The 20,157-nt window shown below is 41.3% G+C and overlaps 1 protein-coding gene across 1 annotated transcript; it reads left to right on the top strand.

The window, feature by feature from the left end:
* Window positions 1-1,528: 1,528 nt before the first annotated feature.
* Window positions 1,529-2,364, top strand: LOC123405527 (leaf-specific thionin DB4-like). The gene is made up of 3 exons (XM_045099181.1): window positions 1,529-1,850; window positions 1,946-2,014; window positions 2,109-2,364. The coding sequence occupies exons 1-3, from the start codon at window positions 1,607-1,609 to the stop codon at window positions 2,207-2,209; spliced, it is 414 nt and encodes a 137-aa protein (XP_044955116.1). The 5' UTR covers window positions 1,529-1,606; the 3' UTR covers window positions 2,210-2,364.
* The last annotated feature ends 17,793 nt before the right edge of the window (window positions 2,365-20,157 follow it).

Here is a 20,157-nt window from a genome sequence, read left to right as displayed (position 1 = left end):
TCGTTAAACTAACGTATTTGTTTCTTTGTCTTAGCAGCCTCTAGTTTTTAGTTACGTGTTCTTTATTTTCTTGCTAGCATATTCTATCACTCCTACAAAGTACTTCTAGTTTCATACTTGTTCTAGGTAAAGCGAACGTAAAGTGTGCGTAGAGTTGTATCGGTGGTTGATAGAACTTGAGGGAATATTTGACCTACCTTTAGCTTCTCGTTGGGTTCGACACTCTTACTTATCGAGAAATGCTACAATTTATCCCCTATACTTTTGGGTTATCACGGATTCGTCGGGCCGGAAGACTACGTCGCCGACGTCAACGCCGTTGCAGCCGTCATCGCCGAGCGGAGCGTGCGCGAGGAGGCGGAGCGCCGACGTCACGCCGAGGAGCTCGAAGACCTCGAGTGGCGGAAGGCGGTCGCCGCCAACCTTGCCGCTAAGGAGAAGCACGAGGAGTGGCGCCGCATCCGCGAGGAGCAGACGGCGAAGTACATCGACCTCTTCAGCTCCGGTGAGGAGGATTGAGCATCCTTCTCCTCCTCTAGTACTAGTATTAACGTACCATGTAGTATGAACTATGTTTATATTGTGTTGATCATGATCTATATTCTCCCGCGAAAGTGTTTTTTCAAATTATGCAGTTCTAGATACAGTTTATGTTCGGCCGCGCTAGTTTTCGACCCGCAAACGCAATCTTCGTGAAACCGCAAACGCATTTTGCGGTTCAAATTTTTGCGGGGTCTGCTAGAGTTGCTTTTATCAAGGCCCGAAGGTTGAAACTTGGTTGCTCAGTACAAAACATATTATAAGCATCGATTCATCAGTCGTAGCTGGGTCACGTGGTCAAAATGATGATAATGATTGAGTCATCCGTCCTAGCTGGTGCATGCACTCAATTATGGAACCAGAACTTGGAAGTAGGCTCCTCGATATGAAATTTCACTCTCCTACTTCATGAAGATAGTAACTACTCTCTTCGAAAGACTAGAGATTTTCACAAATTAATATTCACAATAAAAGTATTTCATTTTTAATGTAAGCCTTGCATAAAATAAGGTGTCTAAATTTGCAAAACTATATTCCCTCTTTCATATGTTTGTCAGGCGAGATGCAACAATGAAATTTAATTAAGCCACCAGCTTGGCAAGCCAGATGCAAACACTCAAATATAAATCACCATTTAGAAAAATTGGAAGTCATCATTTACAAATCTAATTAAGTCATCATTTACAAATCTAAGTGGCCAACTCGGCAATGAATTCATAAATATCTGGCACTACATTCTACTACTATAAATGATGAGGTGACGAGGCACTCCTCTATCAATTTTATAGAGTACGTGGTTGGTAACTAATTAGCTGCTCTCATGCAAGACAGTAGATGCATGGCCCCATTGGTGAGACCATCCTGCTGTGGATACAAGAGACCAAACCCATGTGACTTCCTATTACTGCGAAATAGTGGTTGAGTGAGAGAGATATTCGCACCGGCAGAAACTGAGTGGACACACTCCCTTCCCTCTATAAATAGGAGCCTCGTGCTCTAGGATTTCCATCAATCCAACGTAGCCATTTCTCATTCTTCTGGAGAAATTAAAGCCAACAAGCCAACCATGGCACCCAGTAAGAGTATTAAGAGTGTGGTCATTTGTGTTCTCATACTAGGTTTAGTTCTGGAGCAGGTCCAGGTGGAGGGAAAGAGTTGCTGCAAGACCACGTTTGCCAGAAACTGCTACAACACTTGCCGTTTCGCCGGTGGTTCCCGTCCAGTCTGTGCAGGTGCTTGTGGTTGTAAAATCATAAGCGGTTCAAAATGTCCTAGTGACTATCCTAAACTGAATCTTCTCCCTGAATCCGGTAAAGAGATATCATTGTTATTATTTTCAACTTGTTCATAATGACCTGCTAACATGAAATTATTTAAATACTTATTGTTCAAATTACTTTGGCAGGTGAACCAGATGTCACTCAGTACTGCACCATTGGATGCAGGAATTCTGTCTGTGACAACGTGGACAATGGTAATTTTAATTTACCACATTTTTGTATTTTTTATTCATCTCATAGAAAAAATTTGTGTTTTAGACATACATAACGTCAACTATTTTGTAACAGTTTTCCGTGGCCAAAAGATGAAATTCGACATGGGACTCTGCAGCAACGCATGTGCCCGTTTCTGTAATGATGGTGCAGTCATTCAGTCTGTTGAAGCCTAATCATGCGTTCTTGTGCATGATTTCTATGGCCAAGGTCGTATAGTCATTTTGTCTTGAATAATCTTGATACCATCAGCTGTATGGAAGCCAATGTATCATCTTACTTATGTATTTGTCTTTTTCCCTTGTTCCAATAAGAGTCGCCACGATGAATCTATTTGTACCCTTGGCTTAATATAAAAGATCCATGGATATATTATGTGATACACTACAATTTTCAAATTTTCCGATGTCGTTTCATGTATATCAATCGTTTTATATTAAGTCCCAACATTTTGAGATTATATTTACCTTTGAACATATTAGCTATCATGTTTTTACCGTGAAAGTTTTTTCTCCACTACATATTAATTAGGCGTTACACGATATAAAGGAACTCGAAGGGCCATCAATTGGCTAGTCGAACAGAATGTTGCTAACAGGAAATTTATGGTAATCAACAACATGTTTTGCGTATTTTAGGACAATTATGATCACTAAGGGAGGAGGGACGGTCAGTGGAGCCATATAACTTTGATTGCTAACTCGTTAGGCCACGACGAGCGTATATAACCACCAAATTGCCCCTTAAAATTTGAAAAATTCTAGTGTTCTAGGGAATTTCTATACATTGTTTGGCGATGACCCAAATCGTCACACAATAATGGTATATCCAGCTATATTTTTGTGTCGATTGTATTTTCTTTTGAGCATCTTGAATCTAACATTATAGAGTTGTGCGCCCTCATATTTGTGTCCTTGTAAAAGGGAGATATGGATTTGGACTACAAACCAAATGAAAATGAGAGTATGTTCATAGAGTCACTTTAAGTAATACTCCAAATAAAAAACACAGTGACCTCGACTGTGTTTCGGTCACAAAACTGATCAAAATTAGTTACTGGAGATGGTTCTATGCACAAACCAACCCTAATAATACTCATAGTTTGTTTCTTGTTCACTGGATGTATCTATGATAATACTTAAGAAAAAAATCTTCATGTGACTCTGTATACTGGGGCATCTCAAGCGTATATATTTCTTTCTTCTGAATATTGTTTACCGAAAATGTCAATGGGCCTAGATTTAATGAATTGCGGGTATGCAATATAAATTTGTTTCTTTGTTTGAGAATATGTATGTAGGGTATTCACATGCTAGCACACTCAGAGGTATACTGGACCAGAACTAGGTTGAGGCTGCTTTCATGGTATGGTTAGTGGCTTGTTGCTGCCTTCTGCATGTACACTCAGAGGTAAGCCAATAATGCTTTTCTCAGCCCCTTCAACAAAACGCGAGACACGCAGAGGCATGTCGCAAAACAAAACAAAACGTTTGCACACCTAGATGGGGCAATGATGCTTTCGTCCATAATTTTTTCTCTCTAATTTGAATGTAATTTCCTCTTTTGAATAAAGTTTCATGCAGTAGTTAATGGTAAAATGTAATTAGTTTATTTGGTCATAACAGAACTGAGCGAGTACTACTTGGGTCGCTCCCGTGGTCAGTGGGTCATGATTTACTTAATGGGATATTTTCGTGAAAGATTCATTCCTCTATTATTTTTGAAAAAACTTCATGTGATTCTATATACTGGGGCATCTCACGCGTATATATTTCTTTATTCTGAATATTGTTTACCGAAAATGTCAATGAGCCTAGATTTAATGAAGTGCGGGTATGCAATATAAATTTGTTTCTTTGTTTGAGAATATGTATGTAGGGTATTCACATGCTAGCACACTCATGGTATGCTGCTTTCATGGTATGGTTAGTGGCTTGTTGCCGCCTTCCGTATGTCTTAAGTATCATTTCTTATCATCCCTTGGACCATGTGCCTTAGCTACTTGGCTATTTGTACACCTAGGTAAGCCAATAATGCTTTTCTCAGCCCCTTCAACAAAACGCAAAACACACAAAGGCTAGTCGCAAAACAAAACAAAAAGTTTGCACACCTAGATGGGGCAATGATGCTTTCATCCATAATGTTTTCTTTCTCATTTGAATGCGATTTCCTCTTTTGATTAAAGTTTCATGCAGTAGTTAATGGTAAAATGGAGTACTACTTGGGTAGCTCCTGTGGTCCGTGGGTCATGATTTTTGTCAAAGATTCACTCCTCTATTATTTTAAGATTCACTCCGTCTTAAAATAATGGGTCTGTACAATAGGGATGCTTGAATACTCGTGGTACACGAGTATACAATAGGCAAGGATGATGTGTGCTAATCTCGTTATGTATAAATAAGTTACGCCGTCAGGGCCGACAGCGCAATCACTTGTAATAGCATCCCTAGCAGATCCCGAATAAAAGCATCCCTAGCATATCCAGAATAAAAGCATCCTTAGCAGATCCCGGATACAAAATAGAGACGATAGATTTTTTTTCTTGCCACAAAGGGATGATAGACATGTGAGAGACAAGAATAAAAGCATCCCTAGCAGATCTCGAATAATGCCCCGACCTGTAAAACAACCGTAAAAATATGAGTCCATGCAGAAAAAGTTACCCGATAAGACCCCTCAAACGCATCGGACCTGTAAATATTTTTGCGGGGCGCGGCAAAATTCCCACCCCAACCCGCGAAAACGCTGGTTCTCCCCTTCACCCCGTCAGTGCCTTGTATATATCGGGTGCGGTTGACATGTGGGACATACCAGCCCGGGCTTTTCCCCCACCCCATCGTCGTCGGGCTGCCGCCTATGACTCCTGCCATACCAGCCGTCGGGATCACGCTGGCGGGTCGCCATAGGCCCAGGATTGACCCGTACCCATTCTTGCTGCCTCGGCCGGTCGAAAAGTTGCATATCGGCGACTGTTTGTCGTGCCTGTGGGATCTGACATTCCCGGCGACCATCGGCTGCGCCAAGCCATGGATTGGTTACGGAGCACTCCGCAGAGTCCTGGAAAAGCGCCAGCGCCGCATGCAGGTACTGGATCGTCCTCTAGTCGTCATCGTTGGTTTGCCGGCAAGGCCTCGGCCGACCATCGACCAGGCTCGGTGCTCGTGCAGCGGCTCGCCGGCTTGCCGATGCCGCTCATACAGTGCGACGACTGCACAAAGACAGTGTTGCGGCTCACATCTAGCTTGTATGCGACAACACCTCGAATGCATATTCCTAAAATGCAATAACGACGGTTTATATCCTTCTTTCCGTTCCTCAAAGATTTGGTAAATCATTAGGTATTCCTAAAACCAACACGTACATGTATGAGTCCTCCATCTCCACGTTCAAGTTCTAAGCACTAAAAATACACGTGCCTCTATCTGCCTTAAACCATGGGAAAAACACGTGCATGTTCCATTCAAAAATAAAAAACAATACACTAATTTTTCCGGAATTGTTTTCCAGTAGCACACACAATGAATAGTACTCAACGTTCAAGTCACAAGGATAAAAAGGCATGTATCCCGATTTCCTGAAAAACACATATTTTTGCATGTTCCCCTCAAAAATGAAAGAAGACACATATTTTTTTTTATCAAGCACCACGTTATGGGGAATAAAGAGTTGATGCATGATAAAGACCCATGTAACCACGTTATGGGTTGGGAAATCGCACCATACAAAATATTAAATAAGAACATATACATAAAGTTGCATGCCCAAAAGAATATATATGAATATAAACCCCGTAAATTTTACTGTTATTTCAAATAGGTGTATTTTTCGCAACCATGCCCATTTAGATGGTAAATTAATTGGTAATTGTTTTTGAAGTATTATGGTATACTCTATTTTTTAATTCGATACACGAGAGATACATTCACAATTAAATGTTCTTTAGTTAAAGAGTAAGCTCTAAGCAATGCACACAGATGTGATGGAGATTATCTAAAATGCAGAAATAGGTTTGTTTTTCTTTGTCTAAGTATTTTTTTTCGATGTGAATGAAGTCCAATTGTGGTTGTGCTATATTTACACCGAGCATGACAAATCAATAAAATCTTAGATAAACGAATTGAACACAAAATGGAACACACATTCACACAAAAAGTAGTCGGTAGAATAATATTTCGAAAACATGTTGTACTTCTTCTGATAATTTCAGTTTATTTAATATTTCCATGATTTATATATGCATCATCTTTGGAGAAAAAACAAACCCATGTAAGCCACTACATCTTGATTAGGGGACTCGATCATCATGAATCCCTTTTGTAAATGTATATCCGAGGAATAATATATCATGGCCAAACTACATTTTTGTTTGCCAGAATATAAATTATAATATATTATATTTTTGTACATATTGTTGACTCTTTTATATGACATAAACTAATTATCGTAGTAGTATGCAATTACTGAACAATGTTAAAAAGGACTATATCTAGCCCGTGCAGAAGCACGGGTTGATGACTAGTTAACCTAATCCAACAACACTTGATTAGTATGATAGGATATAAAATTTCAGCCGTCTGATGCCTAGTAGTGCACGTTGATAAAACCATTGAATGAGTCTAGTACATCCATTAATTACTGATGTGCATCCTGCTGGACGCTGGAGTAGCAAGAAGATGTGATTGACAAAATAATTGACGAATCTTAACTACGTTGTGTGTCAATTTTTTGTTTGTGTTATTAAGATCTATGTTAGTTCCCAAAATTTGCTGGTTCCGTACAAGTTTAGGCCTAGGATCTTCAATAATTGCAAGGAACCACCACACGTGTGCTATCACTTGTAAACAAGGTAGTTTTTATTCCGTTTCTCAAAGCACCGCCGACAAATTCTATAATTGTAGACTGCACAGGCCCACTCATTTCGCTTTATTAACAAAATTGAAGGTCAACAAGTATTACACGGAGAGGTTGGGGTGAAGGAGATTACGAGCAGTTACACGCCGGCCGTTGGATGTCCTTCTCCACATGAGCATCAGAGTGCACCGCCACGACGAGCGGCTGTTTTATCTTGCTCGACAACGAGTTCAAACTACAGCGGTGCTCGTTAAAAAAAACTAATTCTACTATCTCCATTTTAAGTATCTTTCTCCACCATGGCCGATTGTAGAAAAGAGAGAAAAGACTATGCCATCGCCAGAGAGAAAAGAGAGAAAAGAGACTCGAGTTTTCATGGGCCGCCGATTGGAGAAATATGACCACCAACAAAGGCCCTTTAACGGCCATCACATGGTCATGGTCGTCACTTTTCCTATTTTTTGGTTAATTGAGTAAAACATGCAATTGGTGTAATCTGTACAGTAATAGAATTAGTTTTTTTGCAAAAGAAAATGAAGAACAAACCTTTTTTCCCTTTTTTCAATATGTGGGGTGGTTCCCTACAATTAAGTCAATAAATTAGTCGGTTGTCTTGCGTGATTCTCGTGCGATTTTGTCGTGTATTGACATGTATTATTGCTGCCCATATTGCGGTTGTATATTATTTATTAGGAGATGCAAGTAAGTACAAAGAGATGGTGCATGTCTTGAATGAACTAGCAGCTTCATGCCGGACCCACAACTTGCATTTGTACGAGTGAGTATGGTAAAAAAAAATGTTATTTGGGCAGGCATTTTTTGCGTTGGTATTTGTTGCTTCATGAATATTTGGTATCTACCAACTAGACAAATGCGGAAGTCCAACAAAGAAAATAATACATACGTGAAACACGCACAATCGTTTTATATTAAGACCAAACATTTTTAGATTATATTAACCTTTGAACATATGAGCTATCATGTTTTTACCGTGAAAGTTTTTTCTCCACTAAACATTAATTAGGCGTTACGCTACATAAAGGAACTCGAAGGGCCATCAACTGGCTATTCGAACAGAATGTTGCTAACAGGAAATTAATGGTAATCACCAACATGTTTTGCGTATTTTAGGATAACTATGATCACTAAGGGACGAGGGGCTGTCGGTGGAGACATATAACTTTGATTGTTATCTCGTTAGTCCACAACGAGCGTATATAACCACTAAATTGCCCCTTAAAATATGAAAATTTCAAGTGTTCTAGGGAGTTTGTATACATTTTTTGGGGATGACCCAAATCGTCACACAATAATGGGATATCCAGCTATATTTTCGTGTGGATTGTATTTCGTTTTGAGCATCTTGAACCTAGCATTATAGACTTGTGTGCTCTCATATTTGTGTCCTTGTAAATGGGAGATATGGCTTTGAACTACAAACCAAATGAAAATGGGAGTATGTTCATAGAGTCACTTTAAGTAATAAAATATAAATCCAAATAAAAAACACAGTAACCTCGAGTGTCTTTCGATCACAAAACTGGTTTTATGTACAAATCAACCCTAATAATACTCGTAGTTTGTTTCTTGTTCACTGGATGTATCTATGATAATACTTAAGAAAAAAATCTTCATGTGACCCTATATACTGGGGCATCTCACGCGTATATATTTCTATATTCTGAATATTCTTTACGGAAAATGTCAATGGGCCTAGATTTAATGAAGTGGGGGTATGCAATATGTATGTAGGATATTCACATGCTAGCGCACTCAGAGGTATACTGGACCAGAACTAGGTTGAGGCTGCTATCATGATATGGTTGGTGCCTTTTGCATGTCTGAAGTATCATTTCTTACCATCCCTTGGACCATGTGCCTTATCTACTTGGCCATTTGTACACCTAGGTAAGCCAATAATGCTTTTCTCAGCCCCTTCAACAAGGGCAATGATGCTTTCGTCCATAATGTGTTTCTCTCTCATTTGAATGTGATCTCCTCTCTTGATTAAAGGTTGATGGAGTAGTTAATGGTAAAATGTAATTAGTTTATTTGGTCATAACAGAAAAGAGGGAGTACTACTGGGGTAGCTCCCGTGGTCCATGGGGCATGATTTAGTTAATAGGATATTTTTATGAAAGATTCACTCATCTATGATTTTTAAAGAGTACGTGTTTGGTAACTGATGAGCTGCTCACATGCAAGACGGATGATGGATGGGTCCATGGCCATAGAAATCATGCCCAAGTTGCATATGGGCGACTGTTTGTGGTCCCTCCTGGATCTGACATTTTCGGTCACCAGCGGTTGCGCCAAGCCATGGATTGGTCACAGAGCACTCCGCACAACCCCGGCAAAGCGTCACCGCCGCATGCAGCTACTGGTTCGTCCTCTATTCATTGTCGTTGGTTTGTCGGCAAGGCCTCGGCCAACCGTTGACCGGGCTCGGTGCTCGCGCAGCAGCTCGCGGGCTTGCTGATGCCGCTCATACAGTGCAACGACCTCACAGATACAGTGTTGCGGCTAACATCTTGCACGCGGCAACACCTCGGATGGGTATTCTTCAAATACAACGACGACGGTTTATATTCTTCCTTCCGTTCGACAAAGATTTGGTGGATCATTATGTATCCAATGCCTTTGAAGAAATTAAGTAAGCAAAAAAATGTGTTTTCATGTGCCAAATTAAAATGGAAATAACTGATTTACAGGTCGGTGACGGACGATAGCCGAGCAGCCGTTCTACCTTAAACTGTAAACGACTTTTATGGGTCGGTGATATATGGGGTCTGCTAAAGATGCTCTAAGGGCTGCAGGATTGGTCATCAATGAGGAATTTGTGAGTTGGTTAGAATAATTACTGCTGATCTGCTGACCATCATGTGCTGTTTTGCCTTCTTGAGCGCCGAAGGGGCTACCTGAAATACAAAACATATTTATATTTAGGTTGAGTCATCATTCCTAGCTGGTGCGTACACCAAAATACTGAAGTTGCACTTAGATTTACTAGATATAAAATTTTACTCTCCTACTTCATGAGGATAGTGGCTTCTCTCTCCGAAAGAACAGACAGTTTCACAAATTAGTATTCACAATAAAAAATTATTTTAAATGAAAATCTTGCATAAAATATGATGTCTAAATTGGACATACTATATGCCCTCTTTAACTTGGTCGGTAAGCCTGATGGAACACTGAAATTTAATTAAGTCACCAGCTTGGCATGCCAGATACAAACACTCAAATCTATATCACCTTTTACTAGTTTAAGTCTCCATTTAGAAATCTAACTAAGTCATCATTTATAAATCTTACAAGCTCAGCCATGAATTAATAATTAGTAGGCACTGTATTCTACGACTATAATATAAAGGATGAGGTGACGAGGTACTCCTCTATGATTTGGTCACTCGTTTTACTTTATTAACCAAATTCAAGGTCAACAAGGACTACAGGGAAAGGTTGGGACTGAAGGCGCATCAGAGTACACTACCATGACGAGCAGCTGCATTAACCTGTCCGAGAGGGGATCAAACTACCGCAATGCTTGTTTAAATAACTACCTCTGGCTTCTTCATTTGAAGAAATGGTGTTGCCGCCTTCTCCTCCATGGAAGATAGGAATCCACTATGCCATCGCCAGAGAGAGAAGAGAGAAGACAGAATGGAGTTTTCATTGCACTAGTAGAAATAGGGCCTTTAGTCCCGGTTCGGTTGGGTCATTAGTTCCGGATCGCGAACCGGGACTAATCAACCGGAACTAATGCTGCCCCGGTTCGGCCCCGAACCGGGGCTAATGGCCTTTCACGTGGTGGGACTGGGAGCGAGGGGGGAGGAGTATTAGTCCCGGTTCGAATTACGAACCGAGGCTATTTCTTCGCTCTTTTTTAAGCAATTTTTGGGTTTAGGGTTTTGCACTAAATTGGATGGGCTATTTTGTTGCCCCTTATTTTCCCATTTATTTGTTACATATATATTGCACATCGTCACGAATACATTAGACCACCTCATCCGTCGTGCTTTACCGAACATATTTACAAAATGTAGACACAAGTTACATGCACATATATGCATTTTTTTACACTATATCGTTTCATATCAGTTCCGTCGAATCGCAATAGTATTCTAATCAATCATCTAACAACTCATCATCATCTTAATCATATACCAAATTATCATATGACACACATAAAGTAAAACAGAGAAACATCATAATAGTTATCATATGCATGCATCTTAATCGATCATGTCAAGTTAATATAAACAAGAATAACTTGTCTCTCATAAGACCTAGTACTCGCTCTTAGGTATAATGTCATAAAACAGAATAACACCTATGTTTCCATGAGGAAACACAGAGATCCAACGGTCTCCAACTTGTGGCTTGCGATCCTTCTTTATTTCTCTTCATGGTTCAATTTGGAGCCTTTTTTATCTTGATTTGAGGTTACTCGAGTATGGAGCATCGAACTCAGCCCTCAGCGGGCTTTTAATTTTCATTTGACCTTCTGGGTGCATCAACAGAGGCACTACATCATGTGGTAGTTGCTGTTGATGAACATAATAATAACCTAGTTAGCAAGGTAATCAACAACATTTATGCAATAGTATAGCGTACTTAATTAGGAAACTCTTATCAAGATATTTCGGCGAATGTCATCCGGCCTCAACCTATGCACTAGTGGCATGTAAAATGTATAATTTTGGCCAATTCAAAAATTATACGGGAAGGTATCCCTAGTAACCAGAACACCAGCAAAAAGAACGTGGAGAAGAACATCCTTCTCCTCCCAAGTTATATGTGATCCATACGTGTAGTGTGTCGTGTCAATTAATTTACGTAATTCACTCGAAGAAACGAAATAAGATTTAAATTATAATTTAACAAATTTAGTATATGGATGAACACCAACTATTTCGAAATATAAATGCAAATTACTTGACAAATTTAGTATATGCATATCATCGACAACCATCCAAATGTCGATATTGCCTGGCATATTATCTTCAGGACGAAGATCGAAGGTTATTGCCATACCCTCCTGAAATTCATATGCCTTGCAAAGATCTTCCTACTCTGGGCACCCAAATTCTGTTTGAAAAACTGAATGAAATACTTTGATAACAAATGTCTGACCATGTATAGTCCTCAGGTTAGCGCTCCTAGTCTCAATTCTCTCGTGGTCTTCGAAACCGAGCTTCTCAAACACATATCTTCTTGCATGGCAAGGGAGGAACATATCTCCATTCTCGCCAAGCTTCATGCTGAAGAACCTATCATCTCACAGGTGAGGCGTGTCGCACATACCCCGACAGTCGCCGCAATATTCACACTCCCAATGTTCATCGTCAGACATTTCCTGTTTTAATGTGGTAAATGTGTAAACAACAATCGTTTTACTATATCGAAAGAATTGAACATCTATATATAAACATAGCTACGCCACTCGGACATTCCGGCAAAACTTTGCACAACTAATTAGGAAGCAAAAGTGAGTAACTCACTATTGTTTTATGCATTAACACCAACAAAAGGACGATATTTGTAGGTCGATGAAATATGTATGTGCCTTTTTTTCCTCTCCAAAGTTTAAATAAGTTGTTTGAAACCATTGGTTTTCTAATTCAAACCTAATGTGCCTACTTACATCAAATTTACAAACAGGATTTTTTTCCTTCTTTCTAGTTAGCCGATCAAAAGATCTTCAACAAACATATATCTTGATTTTCTTATTAACATGCATCTCAAGATGACATCTTGAAACGATCGATGGCCCTAAAATCAAAATGACAGCAGCCTTGGGGTTCCTAGAGCGGGAGGGGAGGGGGGTGGCGTGAAAAGGACGTGGATGTCGCCTAGAGGGGGGGTGAATAGGCGCTTTAAAATAGTTAAGGTTTAGGCTTGAACAAATGCGGAATAAAACTAACGTTTAATATGTCAAGCACAAAACCTACAAACAACTAGGCTCACCTATGTGCACCAACAACTTATGCTAAGCAAGATAAACAACTAAGTGATAGCAAGATATATTACAATAAACAATATGTCTATCACAAAGTAAAGTGCATAAGTAAAGGGTTCGGGTAAGAGATAACCGAGGCACGGGGAGACGATGATGTATCCCGAAGATCACACCCTTGTGGATGCTAATCTCCCTTAGAGCGGTGTGGAGGCACAATGCTCCCCAAGATGCCACTAAGGCCACCGTAATATCCTCACGCCCTCGCACAATGCAAGATGCCGTGATTCCACTAAGGGACCCTTGAGGGCGGTCACCGAACCCGTACAAATGGCAACCCTTGGGGGCGGTCACCGAACCCGTACAAATGGCAACCCTTGGGGGCGGTCACCGAACCCGTACACGTGGCAACCCTTGGGGGCGGTTACCGGTACCCGTACAAATTGCTCGGGGCAATCTCCACAACCTAATTGGAGACCCCGACGCTTCCCGGAGCTTCACACCACAATGATTGAGCTCCGAGACACCACCAAGCTTCTAGGACGCCAAAGCATCCACGAAGAACAATATCAAGGGTACTAAGTATCAAAGGTAGTAAGCTTCTCAACTTCTCACTTCCACGTATCACCGTGGAGAACTCAAACCGATGCAACTAATGCAATGGCAAGAACACACGAAGTGGTCAAGTCCCTCACACTCAAATCCCTCCACAAGAACAAAAGCTATGGAGAAATATGAGAGGAAGAACAAGGAGCTCACAAAGAACTCCAAGATCAAGATCCAAGGGGTTCCCCTCACATAGAGGAGAAAGTGATTGGTGGAGATGTGAATCTAGATCTCCTCTCTCTTTTCCCTCAAGAACAAGCAAGAATCATTGGAGGGATTGAGAGTAATCAAGATCTAAGACTGTCAACAATGGAGGTAGAACAAGAGCTCAACGGATGGATAAAGCCAAGGGGGAAGAAGACCCCCTTTATATAGTGGGGGAAAGAATCAGACCGTTACGCCCACTCTCTGCCCGAGCTCCAGCGGTACTACCGCTGGCACTCCAGCGGTACTACCGCTGGCCCCAGCGATACTACCGCTGGGCCCCTGGTAGTGCAAAGGCACTACCACCGCCAAGAAAGTCTTCGCAAAAAGGTCCGTCCACGAACAACCGCTAGGCAGGCGGTACTAAGCTCCTGGAGCGGTACTACCGCTGACCAGGGGCGGTACTACCGCGAGCCAGCGGTACTACCGCTAGGGCCAGCGGTACTACCGCCAACTCTAGCGGTACTATCGCTAGGTCCAGCGGTACTACCGCTCGCCACAGAAACAACCATAACTTTCACATACGAGCTCAGAATCGAGCAAACCCAAGCTTGTTGGATTCAGGACGACAAGGGAAATCTTAAGACCATGCGGTTATGAATATGCCAAAGTTATAGAGATGTGAGATCTCTATGAATGAAGAACCGGCAAAAACTCCAACATCGAAAACATCATAGTAGATGCATATGGACTCCGTTCTCGATGAACTCGAGCTTGTCACGAAGATGACCATAAGCTCTAAAACTCACAAAGAGAAACACCAAACAAGAATCAAGAAGTATGATGCAAGGATGCAAATGGTTTGAGCTCTCAACGAACGATACAATCAAGCTACTCACTTGAGAGCCCCCCTTGATAGGACAGCAATCTATCCTAACCAGAAAACCTATCAAGGGCAAACCTATACCTTGCACCTCGTCCTCTTGAGCTAGATGATGATGATCTTGGCTTCCTCAAGATGGACCACCTTTCTTGATTGTGTTGGCTTGATGAAGACTAGTTGATTGCTCCCTCATACTCACTATGGGTGAGCCACTCTTCAGCATATCTTCACAAGTCCATTGCCACCACAATGAACGGCAAGCTTCAAGCATGCTATCTTCGTGCTGATCCACTTGAACTTGCACATCGCAATCTTGATGACGATCACAACTTGACGTCATACTCCATGGGTTGTATGAGATCTTCCCTTTGACGCAAGCCCATGCAAACACACCTAAACCCCACATAGAACTCTCACGAAGACCATGGGTTAGTACACAAACACGTAATGGACAATGCATACCATGGGATCACTTGATCCCTCTCGGTACATCTTGTACGCTTTGTGTGTTGATCATCTTGGTTTACTCTTTGTCTGAGATCTTGATCAACCATTGATGATGATCACAACTTGACGTCATACTCCATGGGTTGTATGAGATCTTCCCTTTGACGCAAGCCCATGTAAACACACCTAACCCCCACATAGAACTCTCACGAAGACCATGGGTTAGTACACAAACACGTAATGGACAATGCTTACCATACCATGGGATCACTTGATCCCTCTCGGTACATCTTGTACGCTTTGTGTGTTGATCATCTTGATTTACTCTTTGTCTGAGATCTTGATCAACCATGTGTCTCTATGACCATTCTTTGGATAATACCTTGAATACCATCTTGGTCATCATATAAACTCCTTGAACCCAACAGATGGACTTCAAGAAGTGCCTATGGACAAATGCATATAAATTTAACTTAAGGCAACCATTAGTCCACAGGAATTTTCATCAAGTACCAAAACCACATATGGAGATATATGCTCCAACACGGCGGCACCTGGAGGGCGGTGGGCTTACCGGAGCGGGACGGGGAGGGGGCTTACCGAAGCAGGCCGGAGAGGGGAAGGGGGCTTACCGGGATGGCAGGGGTGCGGCGGTGACGGCGAGGGAGGCGGCGGCAACGACGACGACAACGACAACGAGGGAGGCGGTGACGGGGAGGAGCGCGGAGAAGGCGACAGCGTCAGGGAAGAGTTGCGCAGCCTCGCGGCGTCGAGGGTTCAGCCGCGTCGTGAGGAGGAAGAAGATCGGAACCGCGATTTGGACATCACAAAATTCCAACTCCCGCTTATATAGGCGGAGCTTTGGTTCCGGGTCGTGGCGCGAACCGGGACTAAAGACCCCCTTTAGTCCGGGTCGAGCCACGACCAGGGACTAAAGACCCCTTTTCGGCAGGCGGAGTGGCAGGAAACGAGGGTCTTTAGTCCCGGGTCGTGGCTCGACCCGGGACTAAAGGGGGTCTTTAGTCCCGGTTCGAACCACGACCTGGGACTAAAGGCCTGGGCTGGCTCCGGCGCGACGCAGTGCAAACCTTTAGTCCCACCTCGCGTAGCGACGAGCGCCGGGAGTGTTTTATAAGCACCGCTGCGCGTGCTCTTTCGAACTCCTCTCTAAAGCAGACTTACGAACTCTAAATTTAAAAATTGTAAATATATGTGAAATTAAAGACAAAATCAATCTAAATTCAAAGTGAATCACTTTGAATTTCGGTTAAATTTTCTCTATGAATTCTCATATAGTTTCAATTTTTTTCCATTATTTTCGTTTTGTTCTTTGCTTTATTTATTTTGTTTTTTCTACTTACAGCTAAATATTTAGTATTCAAATTTGAATACTTTGAAATCTGTGAATAACTTTACTTTCATTTTTTGCTATTAAAGATTTTTCCCTCTTCTATTTTAAGTTTTCTATTACAGATTTTAACCAAAAAACTTTATGAAAATTCTTTTGAGTTGAGCTTTGATACGTCTCAAATGTATCTATAATTTTTAATGGTTTCATGCTATTATCTTGTCAACTTTGGATGTTTTATATACCTTTATATCTTTTTTGGGACTAACTTATTAATTCAGTGCTAAGTGCCAGTTCCTATTTTTTCTGTGTTTTTGACTTTTTTAAGATCTGATTTTGGAACGAAGTCCAAACGGAATAAAATCCCCGAAATAATTTTTCCACAACGAAAGAAGATCGGAGGACTTGAGGGCCAAGGCAGGGGCCCACACGGAGCCCACAAGCCCTGTTCCCGCAGCTAGAGGGGGCCCGCGGCAACCAGGCTTGTGGCCTCCGTGGCGCTCCCCTGCCCTAGCTCTTTGGCCTATAAATTCCCTAAAAAATAAGGGCATCCACGAAAACACTTTTCTGCCGCCGCAAGCTTCCGTTTCGGCGAGATCTCGTCTGGAGACCCTTCCCAGTGCCCTGCCGGAGGTGACTTTGGAGTTGGAGGGCTTCTACATCAACATCATCGCCTCTCCAATGACTCGTGAGCAGTCCACTTCAGACCTACGGGTCTGTAGTTAGTAGCTAGATGGCTTCTTCTCTCTCTTGGGTCTTCAATACAAAGTTCTCCATGATCTTCATGGAGATCTATCTGATGTAATCCTCTTTGGCGGTGTGTTTGTCGAGATCCGATGAATTCTCGATTTGTGACCAGATTATCTATGAATTATATTTGAGTCTTTGTTGATTTCTTATATGCATGATTTGATATCCTTGTAAGTCTCTCCCAGTCTTGGGTTTTGTTTGGCCAACTAGATCTATGACTCTTGCAATGGGAGAAGTGCTTGGTTTTGGGTAACAAGATGGGCTTTCATCATAGATTGGAGATTCTCCATCTACGTCATGTCATCTTGCTTAAAGCGGTACTTTGTTCTTTTGAACATAATACACTAGATGCATGCTGGATAGCGGTCGACGTGTGGAGTAATAGTAGTAGATGCAGAAAGTATCGGTCTAATTGTTTTGGACGTGATGCCTATAGATATACTAATTGCCATAGATAACGTCACGACTTTGCGCGGTTCTATCATTTGTTAGATATTAATTCGTTCACCCACCGTGTACTTGCTTTCATGAGAGAAGCCACTAGTGAACACTACGGCCCCCGGGTCTATTCACAACTATCGTCTCCGCTTTCACTTTTACTTTGCTTTGTTTACTTTTTGCTTTCAGTCCTCACTTTGCAAACAATCTATAAGGGATTGACAACCCCTTCACAGCGTTGGGTGCAAGCTCTTTGTGTTTGTGCAGGTACTTGTGACTTGACGCGATCCTCCCACTGGATCGATACCTTGGTTCTCAAACTGACGAAAATACTTACCGCCGCTGTGCTACATGACCCTTTCCTCTTCAAGGGAACACCAACACAAGGCTCCAAGGCCGCTGGGAAATCCTTTGCATATTTCCCAAGGAAGTCCCTATAGGCGTAGCCCGTGACAGAAGGATTCCTCGCGCCGTTGCCACGGAAGGTGTGTTGTCGCAGTAGCAATCTTTTTTTTGTTTCTTTTCGCTTGATGTTTACTTGATTCTTTTTAACAAATATGCACTTTGATAATTTTACTTGATTATTTTTAATTCATTCATTTTAGTTAATGTTTTAGTTGATTCTTTTTAGTGGACTGTTTTTTTTTGTTTTCTATTAAATATTTTAACAAATTTCTAACAATTTCTAACATCGTTTGGTATTTTTTGTGCATTTACTTTTTTTTTTTTGAGCTAGTTGACCCTGAAATTGAAAAGCACTACAAATGAACTCTGAAAATGTTGAAAGTTGGCAAAGTATCGTCATTTCACCCACATAGCATGTGCTAAAAAGTTGAGCGGGGTACGACAAAAACTTGATGAACTTCGTGTACAAAACGGACAATCTCTCTCGAAGTATGATGGTTTCTAACGAGAACTCATCTGCTACAAAGGGATTTTATTTTTTTGAACTTATTTGAACTCTATACTTTTTGTGTGTTCAAAATGCATTATTCAAAGGCACATCCCAAATTTTCAACAATTTCTGACTTCATTTGGTATTTTTCGTGCATTTACTTATTTTTTTTGAGCTAGTTGACCCTGAAATTGAAAAGCACTACTAATGAACTATGAAAATGTTGAAAGTTGGCATGGTATCATCATTGCACCCACATAGCATGTGCTAAAAAGTTGAGAGGGTTTCGACAAAAACTGGATGCAATTCGTGTACAAAACGGACAATCTCTCTCGAATTATCAGGGTTTTGAATGAGAACTCATCTATTACAAAAGGGATTTCATTTTTTTAACTTATTTGAACTTCATACTTTTTGTGTGTTCAAGATGCACCATTCAAAGGCACATCACAAATTTTCAACAATTTCTCACTTCATTTGGTATTTTCCGTGCATTTACTTTTTTTTGAGCTAGTTGACCCTGAAACTGAAAAGCACTACAAATAAGCTCAGAGAATGTTGAAAGTTGGCATGGTATCATCATTTCACCCACACAGCATGTGCTAAAAATTGAGAGGGTTACGACAAAAACTGGATGCACTTCGTGTACAAAACGGACAATCACTCTCGAAGTATCAGGGTTTCAAACGAGAACTCATCTGTTACAAAGGGATTTCATTTTTTGAACATATTTGAACTCCATACTTTTTGTGTGTTCAAAATACACCATTCAATGGCACATCATAAATTTTCAACAATTTCTGACTTCATTAGGTATTTTTCGTGCATTGACTTATTTTTTTGAGCTACGTGACCCTGAATATGAAAAGCTCTACAAAAGAACTCTAAAAATGTTGAAAGTTGGCATGGTATAATCATTTCACCCATATAGCATGTGTTAAAAAGTTGAGAGGGTTACCACAAAAACTGGATGCATTTGGTGTACAAAACGGACAATCTCCCTCGAAGTATTAGGGTTTCGAACGATAGTCGGCATTCTTCTTCTCTCATATATGGTGGACACTCCCTCACCTGATTTTTCGACCGTCAATGATGGTCGCTAATCCTACTTCCCCTAATGCATAACAAATATCTAGCACATGGAGAAGACGGAGAAACGACGCCCACAACAACAGTCGGCATTCTTCTTCTCTCATATATGGTGGACACTCCCTCACCTGATTTTTCGACCGTCGATGATGGTCGCTACTTCTACTTCCCCTAGTGCATAACAAATATCTAGCACAACGAGAAGAAGGAGAAGCGACCCCCACAACAACAGTTGACATTCTTCTTCTCTCATATATGGTGGACACTCCCTTACCTCATTTTTCGACCGTCGCTGATGGTCGCTACTCCTTCTTCCCCTAATGCTTAACAAATATCTAGCACAAGGAGAAGAAGGAAAAGCGACCCCCACAACAACAGTCGGCATTCTTCTTCTCTCATATATGTTGGACACTCCCTCACCTGATTTTTCGACCGCCGATGATGGTCGCTACTTGTTACGTCTCCATCGTATCTACTTTTCCAAACTCTTTTGCCCTTGTTTTGGACTCTAATTTGCATGATTTGAATGGAACTAACGTGGACTAACGCTGTTTTCAGCAGAATTGCCTTGGTGTTATTTTTGTGCAGAAATCAAAGTTCTCCAAACGTCCTGAAAATCTACGGGGAGCAGTTTTGGAAAATATAAAAAATATCTGCTCCAAGTTACACCTGAGGGGGTGGGCCAGTGGGCCATAAGCCCTGGCTCCGCCACAA

Source organism: Hordeum vulgare, chromosome 6H (assembly GCF_904849725.1).
Source record: "Hordeum vulgare subsp. vulgare chromosome 6H, MorexV3_pseudomolecules_assembly, whole genome shotgun sequence".
NCBI classification, from domain to species: Eukaryota; Viridiplantae; Streptophyta; class Magnoliopsida; order Poales; family Poaceae; genus Hordeum; species Hordeum vulgare.
This window is presented reverse-complemented; position numbering and strand designations above follow the sequence as displayed.

Bases quoted from the DNA above. Each gene is read 5' to 3' on its own strand.
- LOC123405527 (XM_045099181.1), top strand. From the start codon at position 1,607: ATGGCACCCAGTAAGAGTATTAAGAGTGTGGTCATTTGTGTTCTCATA. The intron at 1,851-1,945 runs GTAAAGAGATAT...TTACTTTGGCAG, and splicing joins GAATCTTCTCCCTGAATCCG to GTGAACCAGATGTCACTCAG. The intron at 2,015-2,108 runs GTAATTTTAATT...ATTTTGTAACAG, and splicing joins CTGTGACAACGTGGACAATG to TTTTCCGTGGCCAAAAGATG.